At 42.5% G+C, this 15,111-nt stretch overlaps 1 protein-coding gene across 7 annotated transcripts in view; it reads right to left on the bottom strand.

Moving 5' to 3' along the window:
• Fam135b (family with sequence similarity 135 member B) overlaps positions 1-15,111 on the bottom strand; it is a 318,048-nt gene that overhangs the window by 98,783 nt on the left and 204,154 nt on the right. For all 7 annotated transcript variants that reach the window (XR_002391948.2, XM_004837905.4, XM_087187332.1 and 4 more), the window contains exons 4-6: positions 14,591-14,730; positions 6,470-6,540; positions 1,022-1,195 (exon numbers count right to left, since the gene is read on the bottom strand). Coding sequence is in view for 6 of the 7 variants with exons in the window: in XM_004837905.4 (XP_004837962.2) it covers positions 1,022-1,195; positions 6,470-6,540; positions 14,591-14,730 (385 nt within the window). In the remaining variant the exon portion in view is untranslated. The remainder of the gene's footprint in view (positions 1-1,021; positions 1,196-6,469; positions 6,541-14,590; positions 14,731-15,111) is intronic.

Below are 15,111 nucleotides of genomic sequence, written 5' to 3'. Positions count from 1 at the left end.
GGCAGCATGTCTTGCTGCCTACACTCTGGTTATTAGATATACATGTGCTATCTCCACTGGTCTTGGTCTATCCACATTGGAAATGACCTGCTAGCCAGAGCACTCACAGTGGAATGGAGCAAGTGGACAGCACCACTGATTTGTAGCCTCCAGGAATACTAGCTTCTTGTCACTTCTCATGGCTGTAGGCTGCTATCTCATTTCCTACTCACGGACTTCAACAAAGATTAGGGTCTTCAAGCATACAGAGCCAAGATGGAGTTTTCCATTTAAACTCTCAGCACAGAGAAAGCTATCTAGAAAAGGAAAATTGAAATATTTTCCTTTCCTACACTCAAGATTGTACCCCCTTGCACACATGCACAAATTGCACACGTGCATGGGTGATGATTTGAAATGTTCTAAGTCTACCAATTTGACAATCTTGGGAACATCATGAATAGCTGTGCAGAGCAGGCTGTGCAAGCAATTGTCAGCGCTGTCTCTCCACTTAGAGAATTCATAGGGTGTCAGTGTCCCTTGGGACCTTAGAGATGCTAGGGGCAAGTCAGTGAAGGGGAAAGCAGAAGGCCTTACAGATAGGCCTTCTGCATAGATTAAAACCTTTATGGAAGGAGAGATGAAACGAAACCCTTGCCACGTACCTGGCCCTGTCTTCATCTGGGATCCATTCAAATTTCATGCAGATGGGACACGTTAGTGCCCCTGTTTAGAGACAGATATTAAGTAGTTCTGGAACATCAGGTGAATTCTCAACTGAGGTGCAGTTGGAAAAATAGTGAAGCCCAGGGAAGAATCAAAGTCTTCCCAGCATGAGACACAGTTTGCAGGATTTCAGCCCCTGGACTCCACACCAGTGTCCCCTTGATTTCTGATGTTCTCTTCACACCTCTCCACACCTCTGTGTTTCTCTCAGTGAGGTCCATGCTTATTCCTGCAGCCTAGGAGAAACTTCTGTGGTCTGCATTAACTGTGGTCCTCTTGGCCACCCCACACATAAGGGCAGCACCTAACTTCATACCTGATCAGGGGTTGCTGCAGAGCCACCAGGGCAGCATGGATGGTCACTGAGATCACTGACAGGTGGAAGTAGTCGAACATGACAGGAACCTGGTGGTGCAGACCCCTCCGGGGGTGGAAGTGGAGGCCCAGTGTGCGGCTGCTGATCATTGGTGCCCCGGCCACATCCCTCAGCCTGGAAGGCAAGACAGTGAGCTCATATGAGTGACAGTGGTTTGTCCCCACTGTCATTCAAACAGATCGACATTTCAGCCTTTCCACAGGCCAGGCACCATGCAAACATTGCCAATACCTGCTGATACCCTGCCTGCCAGCAAGCACTTTTCTGGTGACTGGCAAAAGAAGACCCCAAGGGTATACAGCAGATGTAGGCTATGGAAACAAGACCATGTGCCAGTGAGGATTAAGGTATTCAGCTCTCTTTCCAAGGCTACTCTCAGTGCTGCAGCCCTCCTGGCCCTCTGGCCCTCTTCTCTTTTCCTGCCCCAAGGTTCTAGTCAACTTCCCAAGCATAAAGACAGGAGCTGCAACTGATACATCTCAGTATCTCCAACAGCAACTTAGCATTTGGCATTCCCAGGAAACTGGTCAAACATGTGCTTATCACAACGTGTATTTGATTGATGAGTGGACAAAAGCATGGATGGCTCCCACAGCACAGCATTTGGGCAGTTGGACCACCTCTACTCCTGCACTTGGCAAAGCAAGTGTGTCTGATTTGGGGAGACAACCAACTAGCGGGCAAGGCTTGCTGGCATCCTTGATTATAAAGGGAGATTGATTCCCCTCAAAGTCAAAGCTGCTGTGTTGGCACTCAGGAGAATCAGCACCACTCTACGGCTCTGCAAATTGTACTGAGCAAGAGTGCACAGGGAAACCAGGATGAGCATCATCCAGGAGTATCATGAAGAGAGAATGTTCCTCCCCTTCCATGGATAGGAACCTGGACACACACAGGGCTGGTAGGAGAAAGGAGTGGCCACCACCAACCAAGCCAGGGGTTGTGCATCCCCAGGGCCTTTGGTGCTTGTGCACAAACAGAAGTCCAGTGAGAGCCACCTGTGCCGCAGAGCCACCATGACTGTAAATGCACCGTGCCTAAGGCCTCCTTTTCATCAGCAAGAACCTGATGAGGAGGGGATGAAGAATCTACAGCATGAGTCTCAGAAAGCGGCTACCACTGGTGCTCACTTTAATTCTGAGGACAACTCATTAAGGCCTCACAATGCACTGGCCACACACCTTTCCCCCATAAGTCTGCTGGACACCATGTGAGGTATTTACCAACATTGTTCCCTTTACAGAAGAGGAAGTAAAACTAACATGAGTTCAGTAACTTGTTCCAAGCCACAAGGCCAAATTGAAATGCTAGATGAAGTTTTTCTGACTCTGGTCTGTTCTGATCACTGCTTAGTATTGCTCTGAGTCCCATCAGACACAGGCTCCATGAATCCCAGGTATACCCTTTGGGCAACTGGCAGCTACACACCGCTCAGGGTAGCAAAGATGTAAAGAAAGGTTAACAATAATTTAAACCACATTAACAGGAGTAAAGAAGTAAGGAGGGTGGCAATTGGCTTCTTGTGCTCTGAAATGGATAGAGCCTCTTCCTGGATATCAAGATGTGTTCCCAGAAGTGTGGTGTGTGTGTGTGTGTGTGTGTGTGTGTGTGTGTGTAGTCTCAGTTTAGAAAAGATGGAGACAAACTTGATAGCACTGAGAGGAGAATGTCTGCTTTATCATAAAGGAACGACAGTAACCAAAAAGTAAACAACAATGAAACAGTTCGCTCCCAGGCAGAGAGCCCTGTGTTTAACCTAGAGACGAAGAGCTTTCATCTTCTGAACAGCCACCTAGACTGAGCTTGCTGTGTTAGCAATGAATAAAGTGGAAGTCAAACAAGGGAAGGCACATGAGGATGAACTGGCCCTGGGAGTAGAGAATTCCCTGGCAGGTGAGCTGTCCAGGACAGAAAGGGATCTGGTGGGAAGGAGGGAGCTGCTTGATTCCATGCAAGCGAGTGCCAAGGACACCTTGCAAAGCTGCAAATACAGATGTGAGGCAGCTAGAGCAGGACTGGCCTTAGAGACTGAATACTGCTTCCTAGGATCAGGAATATCCTGTACATTTTCAAATGTTCAGCAGCATCTCTGGCCTCCACTCACAAAATGCCAATAATATTCTACATCCTGATATCACTGCCAGTGTCTATGGATATGGTCCAGTGTCCCCAGGGAGTGGCATCTTCCCACCCAACTTGAAAGCCACCGGATGAGATGGATGTCAAGAGCCCCTCCAAGCCTGGCATTAGAGGCCATGCTTCTGTTCCTTTCTGTTTGCTCTTTTGAAGCTGCTGAGCTACTGATGCTTCAGAGCCAAAAGTCTACCCCCAGGATGTGCCACAGATGCCTTATCATCCTTAAACCCAATTTATGAAAATGAAAAAAGACAGCACTTCCAATCTTGCCAGCCGCTGGGTTCCTGTCCCTCTTAGCTAATCCTGTGTTTCATGAGAGCCCCCTGCTCTGATTGTTATTAAGTGCTTTGTATTAAGAGAGGAAGCAACACATTCAAGCCCGGCCTGACTTGCGTCTAGGAAGTCATAAAAAGGAAGAAGACATTTATTCCACAGGCTATGCTCTTGGCCTGTTGCATATATTGTCTCAGTTAATCTTCATAACAGATCTAATAATGCTGACCATTTTATAAATAAGGCTACCGAGACTTGGAAAACTACAGAAATTCATCCTGTATTTCAGGGTGCAGTTGCTGCATTTTTTATAATTTGGGCCAATTTTTAGTATCAAGACTTGCCATTTACCACTCTTTTGATGGCAAGAAAGTCTCACTTACTGTATCCACTATGGCTTAACACTGAAGCTTCTTAAAAGATTGATAAAGAATAATTTCTTTTTTTTTTTGCTTAAATTATTTTATTGGTACATTTTAGGTACACAATACGTTTACATTTATCATTGGGTGCTTGTACCTATACATGATGTATCTTGGTTCTTATTTTTCCCTATTACCTGTGGATAGAGAGTAATTTCTAGGCTAAATTTTAAATCCGTAGCAGGATTCTGTGGCTAACTGCAAATGTACACCATGGAGCTATGGATGGAAGTATCCCAAGGACATGGGCTTAAGGACATAGGACATGAGGAGATTACTAGAGGAGTTTGTGAAAGTGATCTCAGATGGTGGAGAGAAACATGAGAACAATGAAATTAGGGGTTTTGATTCTAACATTATAGGTAAGATTTTTTCTTTTTTCAGTCCTGGGAATTGAACCCAGGTCCTTGGTACTGACCTATATCCCTAACCCATTAAAAATTCTTTTTTCAGGCAAGCTCTTGCTAAGTTACCCAAGCTGGGCTCAAACTTGTGATCCTTTGGCCTCAGTCTCCCAAAGTACTGAAATTACAGGTGTGTGCCCCCAGGCTTGGCTTATAGATAAGATTTCCTTAGTATCCACACCCATCCATGGCGGAAATATGTGTGTTGAGAGTATCAGGGGCCTGGATAGGCCTGATAAAGATAAAGAGGAGGAATTCATGACATCAAGCATAGACACTGCATCAGGGCCAAGGACAGATACTCTGAACAGCCCAGAGTCCAGCCTCTCCCAGCCGCACAGGCACACACATCCATTCATGCCCAACACCCTGAGGTCTCTGACACCTCTGCAGGAGTCCTGTTTGACCCAACTCCCTGTGTTGTACAAACACGCACTAGAGTAGACAGGGGACAGTTTTGGGGAAGGGGAGAAACGTATAAGATTAGCTGAAGATGAACAGGAAGCCAGAGGCTGGGAAGACTGGAAATGCCATCTTCTTTTCATATTCATAAATTGGATTGAAGGTGATAAGGCATCTGTGGCACATGGGGGGGCACTCTGAAGCATCACTAGGTCAAAGCTCTTCTGGCTTGGGAGAGACGAGTTAGTTCCATCAGCATCAGCCCATTGCTGTCCTGATTCCCCAAACAACTGATGAAATGCTTGTAGAAAACAGATACGTGGATAAAGTGGTCAGTGTGCGCTGAGATTCTGCTAATAGAATATAGGTGGAAGAAATTTTACCTCTGTTTAAGTCAGAGGAGGTGGGGCCCTTTGGGAAGCCTGCACTGGGTTGCCTAGGGCTATGAGAACATAGGTCCTGGTCCCTGATTCATCTTGCAAAGTCTTTCAGGAGAGAAGCTTGGGGAAGCTGGAGTGGCCTTGGGAGAGTAGGTTCCCCATCAATGTCGGAAGGGAGTTAACGTGACCTGTACATGTCCCACCTGCAGATGAGGGTTCTTTGGAGAATTGTCTGCCTAGAACAACTCTCCAAGACAGAAGTCTCCTGACCATAAGAAGCTTCACTATTTCAGAGAACTGCAAGGCTGAGGCTAGGTTTGGGGGAGAGTGTTGTCTAATGAATATATCTCCAAGGGATTCACAAAAATACTCTAAGGTGATTCAGCCTCTGCCATAGGATGGTCCCCGCTTACAACCAATCAAACATGATCCCCCGCCCCTTCCTCCATCTTCCTCCTCCTCTTCACTGACCCCCCTCATTTCTCCAGACACAGACACCACAGTGGAGAAGAAAGTCGGAGAAGAAGTACAAAGTCTTCCTCTACCCACCGTGCGTTTTTCCGCTCTAGGAGTTTCCTACACTAAGCCTTAGCCTGGAGGTGCAGTGGAGAAAGGAGGGAATAAAAAAAGCTATAAATTGGGTGAGGATTTAGAGCTTTGATATTGCACTTCACTGGGCTTTTTAATACCTACGAAAGGATAAGTTATACTGGAAAGAAGTCAGAGTCTAAGTGACATAAATGATCACCCTGGGGTTGGAGGAAGAGGCCACAAACAACTTAGAGGAAGCAGTTATGACGGGAGATATTTGCCTCCCACTTACATAATCAGCAGGTGAGCCATAAATGGATTGTAAATGTTCAGAGAGTTGAAACACAGTAGCAGATATTCAGTACAAAGATGTACAACCTCACCAGAACTTCCTCTGATTCAGAAGGGGCTTTGCATTTTGTAGCCTCATGGGGTCATTATTCTAAAACCCTCAATTATGACTGCATTACAAATGTATAAAGTATAGAAAGTATGAGTTTCAAAAGCCAGGAAGGTGGGAGTTTTCTGTGTATGTGTCTATGGAAGCTGAGATGCCCGCCAAAGGTACAGGCAGTTTGAAGAGTCACTCAACATTCTCAGTTCCTATTCTAGATATTCAGAGGCAGGAAATCATGTTTGACTGGTTGTAAGCATGCCCTTGGGACATGCACACAATCGCTTCTACCCCAATTTAATCTCAGGTAGCACATGGCAGCTTGTGAGGGACCAGATATCTGAGAGATGTTCCCAGGATGGGGCCATGGGGTGCTCCAGGAGTGAGTGAGAAGGAGTGGAAGCCACATCCTGCCACTACAGTTCCAGGGGCCCCAAGACACTCACTGCTGCTCACTGTCTGTAAAGTGCAGGTCCACCTTGAGTTGAAAATCAACTTCGCTCAGGGCATCTTCCACCTGCAAGAGAAACAAAATCCAAGAGATTTGGGAAGTCAACTCTTGTCCAAATCAGAGAGCTGCTCTATGTCGCAAAGGAGAAACAGAATCTCACCACAAAAGTACTCCTGTTTATGCCTAACACAGAATCTCACACATGTTCTATGGAGTTCAGATGATCAGGTTATCTGGGAGTGTGACATAGAAAATGGAAGGAAAGCATTTATTTAGCAGTTTCAGTAGATCTTATTTTCCTTAAAAAGTTTTGTTAGTATATTTTGTGACATATAATAATGGCATTTGTTTTAGGGAATTGGCACATATACCTAGTACATCTTGATCATTTTTACATTCCTTCCTCTCACCTTCCCCTCTCCCTCCTTCCCCAGATTCCTTTCCTATCTCCAAAATGAACACTTCTTGTTTCCTATGAGCTCACTTTTATTTTGCTCTTTATTTACCGTGTTGGGTTTCTCATGCAAAGAGAAACCACATAATATTTAATCTTTCATGCCAGACTTATTTCACTCAGCATTGTAGCCTCAAGATCCTTCAAACACTGTTACTTTTTCTTATGGTTTGTCTTGCTCTTTTCCCTACCTTCAGTGTACTTACAGTTTGTGGAATTTGTGAAAGCGGGTTTGACCTAGAATTATTATACAGAAAAGGACAGTATCCCAGAGCCCCAGCTTTGGAAGGGATGGACCAGGACACTGCAGTGAAATCCCACAGGGCTCGACACAGAATAATGTCAGGGGTGGAGCCATCTCTGACTCCCAAGTCCCTGGCATGACAGCAACCACTGTCCATTAGCACAGAGGAGGAAGTGGAGTCACTTCCCAAGATGCCTCAGGTTATTAAGAAAGAAACTCCTTTGGTTTGGTCTTGAGAGGCTAATGATCACTCAGTCGTTTATACTGTGAGATCCTCTTTTCCTATAGTATTTCATGTCCTACCCATGGCCCCTTTCATCTTTATTTTTGTTTTTCACTAAATTTCTTGGTACATTTTAGGTATAAAATACAGTTACATTCATCGTTGGGATCTTGTACCTTTACATGATGTTCTTGGTTCTTTCTTTTTCCCCATTCACCTCCCTTCACCCCCTCCACCCATCCCTATTTACAAAGACTTTGTTTCCATTTTTTCCTTTTCTCAATTGTTTTCTTTTCCCTTCCTTCCTTTCCCCTACCCTTCTCACTTCCCCAACTCCTTTAGACCTTTTCTTCCTATTTCACTTTATCAACTGTATCATTTGAACCTTATTTACACTTTTAGTTTTTCACACCAGAGAAACTATTTGGTATTTACACATGTGTGTCCTATTTATTTTTAAGAGTATGGCCTCAATGTGCATCCATTTAGCTATAAATGCTTCTAGTTTCTCATTCTTTATGGCTGAATAGTACTCCATTTTATAGAAAAAACATATCTTCTTTATCCAGTCTCCAGTTGATGGGCATTTGGGCTGTTCATTCGAGAGATGCAGATGAAAACAACACTGAGATTCCACTTCGCTCTAGAAAGAATGGCTGCTATCAAGAAATCAACCAATAACAAATGTTGGCAGGGCTGTGAGGAGAAAGGAACCCTTTTTCATTGTTGGTTGGAGCGCAGACTGGTGCAACCACTGTGGAAATCCATATGGAGATACCTCAAAGAACTAGGACTAGAGGTCCCATTTGACCCAGCTATTCCTCTGTTGGGGATCTTCCCAAAAGAATTAAAAGAATCATACCACCATGATATATGCACACCCATGTTTATAGTGGCACAGTTTGTAATACCTTTTCATCTTTAGGTTTAAAGAAACTTTATACTTCTCACATGCACTCAAATAATAGTATCCTCAGTTGATCCTTCCTTGCCCTCAATACCATCACCCTGATGCAAGGAAGATGCCAGATTTTACCACTACATCTGCTCAGCTGTCGCACCCAGTGTCAGTACTGCCCACATGTGACAGGACTTCACACCCTCTCTGGCTGGGGAGAGCCCTTCTTCTCTGTAACACACAAAGCCTTGCTTCTTTTCTATCTTAGCATTAAATGCTTCCTATGATAATTGTTTCAAGTTTATAAGCTTGAAGCCTTTGAGCCAAGTGTTATTTCAGACCTGTTTTGTTTATTCTCCATGGTATTTTTAAAAATGTTTTGAATAAATTACAAACATTTAAAATTCAGGCAACTTCACATTTGTATTCCAGGTCTCTAGCTTTCAAAAAAAAAAAATCCCTGAATCTAGCAATGTAGGGCTGGCATTTGTTAGTTCTGTTTAGAGCTAACAAGTGATTCTTCTTGCATTTATCCCTGGTTCACCATGTACACTAATAGCACCCATCTGCCGATGGCTTACCTGTGACTATTTTCTTGCTGAATGTTGCCACTTATCTGTACAACATTAAGGAGGAAACTGGTCTTCATTGGGTTTTGACCATGAGCTCCAGGAAGACAGCCTGATGCATAGAAAGTACTAGTACATTTTAGGAATGAAGCACTTCTCCTTGCCATCTCTTTGGGTTTTGATTTCTTTGCAAGGAATGTGCTCATCCCGCAGAGATGGAAATCTCTTATTCAAAGGCCTCATTGGAAATCTCTTCTTGGTTAAGCTAATTCAAGCAGAGACATATGGATGGAATTTATCTTTAGGTCCTCAAGGTTTAAAATTTGTTATTTAAAAAAAAGCATTTAAAAAGCTAACATTTTGCTGAATCCAAATGGTATAAATAACTGCCTCTCCTAGATTTGTTTTGCATAATCAGGGACCTCACTTCATACACACAATGAAAGCAACGCAGCCTCTTGCCACCAATTTCTTGGAAATAAGACTGGCAAAGTAAGCCCCCTCCACCATCTTCCAACTCACTGTGAGCTCCAGTTTTAAATCCCCCACAGTTCCCTAGGAGCTGTGGTCAGACCAGACCTGCGTATGATTCCACCAGTGCCTCAGGAAACCTCACCTGCAAGATGCCCCCTATTGAAGTCACTGCCTTTTCTAACCATTAATTTCATGACTGGCTCTCAATAACTCTCCCTTCCAAGCACACGCATACATACGTATCTCACACAGACACACATATGTGCCTTTCCAGTGCCTGCCCTGTCTTATCTCACTTAAAGAAATCATCTCCCTTCAAGGGTTGGGTTCTCACCACAGGGCCACATTATCACGTGTTCTGTATGGTATAGAAATAATACCTGAAGCTCATACTCATGAAAGTTACTATGTGGTTGGCCATGGGCTAGCATTGTACATGCACTATCTTATTTTTTATGGATAACACTATGAATGAAGAAATACTATCTCCCATTTGTTACCTTATGGGGGGTCCCGGGGAAATTCTTTCCCTGTTCTTGGTGTCCTGAACAAAGAATTGGTCAGGACACACAGAAAAAGGAGCAGGGATGTGCATTTATTAAGGGGGAAAAGAAGTATACTCGGTAGAGTGGGAGTGGGCTGGTGAACAGACTCATAGTGACCTCGAGGAAAAGGGAAAGAACTCTGTTGTGTTTGGATTCCTAAATTAGCTTTTCCCTCATATAAATAGGGCATTGGGACAGCTGTCTTATCAAAAACTCAACAGCACCAGATTTATAGTGCCCAGTAGCAAGACTCCCTTCCCTTCCAACAGATATAGTTGAAAATAGCATTTTCTGATTGGTTCCATGTATAGTGCTCACAGAGGCCTTTGGAATATAATGTTTTTCTCTTTTTGTGCCTTTAATGTAGAAGAAGGGCAGATCACTGATTCCAGGTTCCTTTTCTTTGCTAAGAATTTACAGCTATTTTTATTCTGATTAGTGTTTTAGCTACAATCTATACATTTTCATAGATTCTACTTTTATTTTCATTCAATTTTTCAATTTTATATTTTATTAGTACATGTTTGCAGTATATAATGACCACATTCCTGATAGTTTGTTTTTTATTAATTAATTTAATTGGTACAGTTTAGATATACATAATGATCACATTCATCATAGGGAATTTGTACCTATACATGACATATCTTGATTCTTATTTTTTTCCCATTTCCCTCTCCTCCCTTCAACCTTTCTACCTCATGTTTCAAAGTGAGGCAACTGAGATTCAGTATGATAAAGTCACTTTCCCAAGATTAACTAGTTAATGAGTGCTGTATTCCAGATTCTGTCCAGGGCTCTGCTTCGTTGGCCTGGCCCTATGGTCACAACTGTGTTCTAAATTGCATTTTCTCTCTGGATGGTTTCAACTCTCCTCATAATCATGACTCATATGTCCTCCTCCTCCTCCTTCACTTCCCTTATGAGCTCCATAGTGGCCTGATGATTAAGAAGGGCATGTCAAAAATCAATCTCCATATTGCAAGTCTTGGTTCTACTACTGACTCAACTTCTCTGTTATTTTTTATTTGTAAAGTGGGAGTAAAATAATGATGCTCGCTCTCCAGTATTACAATTGTGTGAAGTAAATAAGAAAATGTATGCAAAGGGTTGACAGTTCTCAAAAAAAACATTCAATGCATTACTTCTAATTTACTCCTGGGCCTGGACACATAAAGGACCTATTCTCCCATCAACTCCACACAGCCATCTGGGACATTCCTCCTCACAAATACAGATTTTGTGAGTAGACTGCCTAGGTCCAAGCCATGGCCCTGCTGACTTCAGGATAAGTAACTTTAAAATCTCTTTAAATCTCTGTAGCCTCATCCACAAAATGGAGACAATAAAGCATCTCATACTGCTGCACGATTCAGTGAGAAATTATAAAGACAGCCTTGGGCATAATACCTGCCATGAAACACCCATATAAGCAATGTAAGAAGCTATCGGTGTGATGGTTATTACAACTCAACTAAATTCCCACAGCTCTCCAATAGAAACTTTGCATCTCCCAAACAGCCTTGGACTATCACTGGCATCTCCAAAGCTATATCATGCCCATGCCTGAGTCAGCTTCCATCAACTTTCTCTCTACTCAGTGACTTCCATTTCCTAGGCTTTACTGAACCAAATTCTATGGGCTACACTTGGCCAACACGCAGCTCGTCCTTTAATTTCAACTTGTTTTTCTTTAGCTGTTTTTATCTCTGCCACTGTGCTGAGCAACATTCATGTGTATGACACCAGTAACTGCCTACACACCCATAGTCTCCTGGACCTTTTCCCACATCTGTGCCAGATTGACCATTGTTAATTTCAGCTCTCTTTCTTCTGAAACCACAAGGCCTCCTGCCTTTAGAGGAAGGTAGACAGGTGACTTTCACTGGGGACCCTGTGGCTCCTATGTCTTCAACATTCATTTCTAGATTTGTATCTGTGACAATTCTTTGTATCTGTGGCAATGATCCATTTTGCCCAAATCTGCTCTCTGTCTTACCATTTTCCGCTGTCCTGCTTTCCTGTGTCTCAGAAACTCTTGCCGTCTTCCGGTGGAAATCTCAGCCAGGACTGCTTACCAGAAGTTGGAATCTACTCACTACCCTTCAAAGCAAACTTCTGTCTAAATCATTAGGTCTTAGAAGGGATGGAGAATCTGCAATTTGCACAATTACTGCCAAAGGACTGTGATGTAGGTGTCCCCAGGAATTCCCTTTGAGAGATACTTTCTTTGAGCCTATAAAACTGAAACTATTAACAGAACCTTTTTGATGTAATCTGTTCCACTTCTTCCTCAGAGCACTGGGCATTTTGTTAATAAGTGCATCTACTTCCTCTTGAATGCTGAGAAATCAGCATTCAGTGTCTAGGCCACCTTTATCCCATGTTCAGAGGATATATGTGCATTTTGTTCTCCTATGTTTACATTATGCTTTCTTATCCTTTCTGTGTTTGTTCTATATTCTGGCTTGTCCTATTGCTATTTTTCCTTTTTACTGTTCTCTGTATTTTGTTAGCCTTCCTACATCTTCTGTGGGATTATAAAGAGTATATAAATAAAATACGTACACCACCTCCATTCTCACTCTTTGCTAGTGTTAAAACATCTCATTGTATTCTTTAACTGAGGTTAGTTCACTCCATGGTCACCAAATGCACTTCTGTGCAGCATCACTGCATGTACTGTGAACTCCTTACAGCATGTGGAATGGTGCCCTTGGTGGATAAAGGTCCATTCCATAAATATCTGTTGTTTACACTGATAGCTGCAGGCATTTGTTAGCACATTTTCTGGACACCAGTACTTTGGCTGTCATGAGCAGATATAAATAAATAAATATATATATATGTATATATGTATATATATACATATATATATATATATATATATATATAGAGAGAGAGAGAGAGAGAGAGAGAGAGAGAGAGAGAGAGAGAGAGATGCATTGGAAAATGCACTGGAAAAGAGCAAAAGAGCTAATGCATCCATTAAAAGTATACAGTTCTTGGGCCGGGGATTTAGCTCAGTGGTTCCACCGCCTACCTTGCAAATGCAAGGACCCGAGTTCGATCCCTGGTACCAAAAAAAAAAAAAGTATACAGTTCTTACAGGCATATCTGATTAGTTTTAACCATCACTGATTTGGATATAATGATTAGCTATAACACTGTTTTCTGCCCAATGGATTTCACAATAATAAATTATCGTATAGAAGAAAATAATTTAGTGTGCAGAAGAAAACAATATGTCCCATGAGACAGACTCCTTGTTCAAACTCAGAAGTTTTTATGACTTCAAAAGGTTAAACTTCAAAGGTGTTAAACTGTTAAGGGAACAAAATTGTGATGGGATTAAGAATTATCTCAAGATGCCCAATGCAATGATCTAACATTTAAAAAGTAAACCCCAAACACCAGGGATATTCTCATGTTCCTTTTTTTTTTACTGGATATTAATCCAGGGTCTTTTCACTGAGCTGAATCTATAATCATTTTTTATTTTGAGATAGGGTCTTGCTAAATTGCTAAATTGATCAGTCTGGGCTTGAATTTGTAATTCTCCTGCCTCAGACTCTCAGAGTGCTGTGATTACAAGGGTGAATCACCACTCCAAGTTTGTTCACTATTTTATCTCCAGCATATATTACATTCTTAGTGAGTTCTTTGATAAATCTTGGATAGCTATATAGATGAATTAGTAGGTAAAGAATGAGTGTCAGCCTTTATTTTTAGACACAGGGAAAATTGGCTGCTACTTAAATCATAAAAATACGGACAAAAGACTAATGGGCAAGATATGAGGAAGATATCAAATGCCTAATGGGAGTCATTATTTGTACCACACATAGGGAATGTGAGCAAGAAGACTCTAAGTTTTCCTAAAATAAGAAATAATCACCTGGAATGTAGCAGTAGTGATTCTAGGTGGGATTGGGGAAGGACAGCGATGGTTTGGATGCTATATAGTACTTGGAAAAATGTTAATTTGATAAATGGAGAATTTTTAACCAAGTTTCTACCAAAGGGAATAATGTGGTAAGACCTCAGGGCTCTCACTCCTGCCATTCTCCCTTTGTGGGATGTCCTTCCTCTTTCTCTGTCTGATAGATCCTTAGCATTTGCATCTGAAAGTCAGCTCCTCTGTGAAAAGGTCAATGAACATCAGCCTTGTCATTCTCAGAGTTCATCTCTCCATCCTCTTGCCATTTTTCTATCCTTGGTATTTCCTGCATACAGCCAGGGGAGTGCACATTGTCCACCAAGATGCTTTTTTATTTATAGGTTTCCTTGCTGAACTACCACTACCAGCCTCTGGAGAGACTGTTGTTTCTTTAGGTTGTTCCCAAGGGCCTAACAAAAAGCCCTGAGAAAAGTAGACACTCAGAAAGTCTGCTAGCTTGTTCAATGACCCAGTATCTGATAGACATGCAGGTGGCTAAGCAAGGAGTAGATAAAAGAGACAGGAAGTTAATCAGTGCAAACTGTTTGCACTTGGGAAAATACTGAAGGAACAAGTGTAGGAATGAAAAGATGAGTAAAACATGAACACACAAGTAAATGAATGAGCACTGTGAAATCACAGATTCCTATCCATCAGATCTTAGAGAGGATCTATTGCTTCTCCATCACTTTCCATTTTCCTAACCAGGAGAGGGAAATGTCAAGAGGGAGAACAGCCCCTCTTGGCCAGTGGTAGATTCATGACTTACCCTTTCACCATCCAAGAGCAAATGAGCTCGGAAGATCACAGCATCATTGATGGACACTTCTTCATTCCGGTATAAGATCTGGAAGACCCGACTGTGCACAGTGCTCTCATGGACACAGGCCGAATGCGGGCTGCTGCTTTCTGCCAAACAAGAAGCAGAAGCCCATAAATTCCAATACTTTCCTGTACTTACAGCCCAACCACACGTAGGTCTATTTTATAAAGTTTATGGTCCCAAAATGCATTACAATGTCTAAAGCTTAAAATCACAGTTGAACAAGGCCCCAAAGATTTGTGTCCATAGATTTGTTCACAGAGTTGGGCTGTGTCTCCAGAGATGCTTGTTTAACATCTTCCATGGCATATGAACTTGGCAGTCACCTACATAATGGGCAGTGCTCCTAGGCTCGAATTTGGTGCCTACTAAATTCCTCATATGCTCACAGGTCCACTGCTCTGTGAATCCTTTCATAATTTCCCCATCCAGAAAACCAGGAGAATAGGAACTAAAGAGGGGATAAT

Source organism: Heterocephalus glaber, unplaced genomic scaffold (assembly GCF_053883595.1).
Source record: "Heterocephalus glaber isolate CG9 unplaced genomic scaffold, H.glaber_assembly_v1.0 deba00000281, whole genome shotgun sequence".
NCBI classification, from domain to species: Eukaryota; Metazoa; Chordata; class Mammalia; order Rodentia; family Bathyergidae; genus Heterocephalus; species Heterocephalus glaber.
This window is presented reverse-complemented; position numbering and strand designations above follow the sequence as displayed.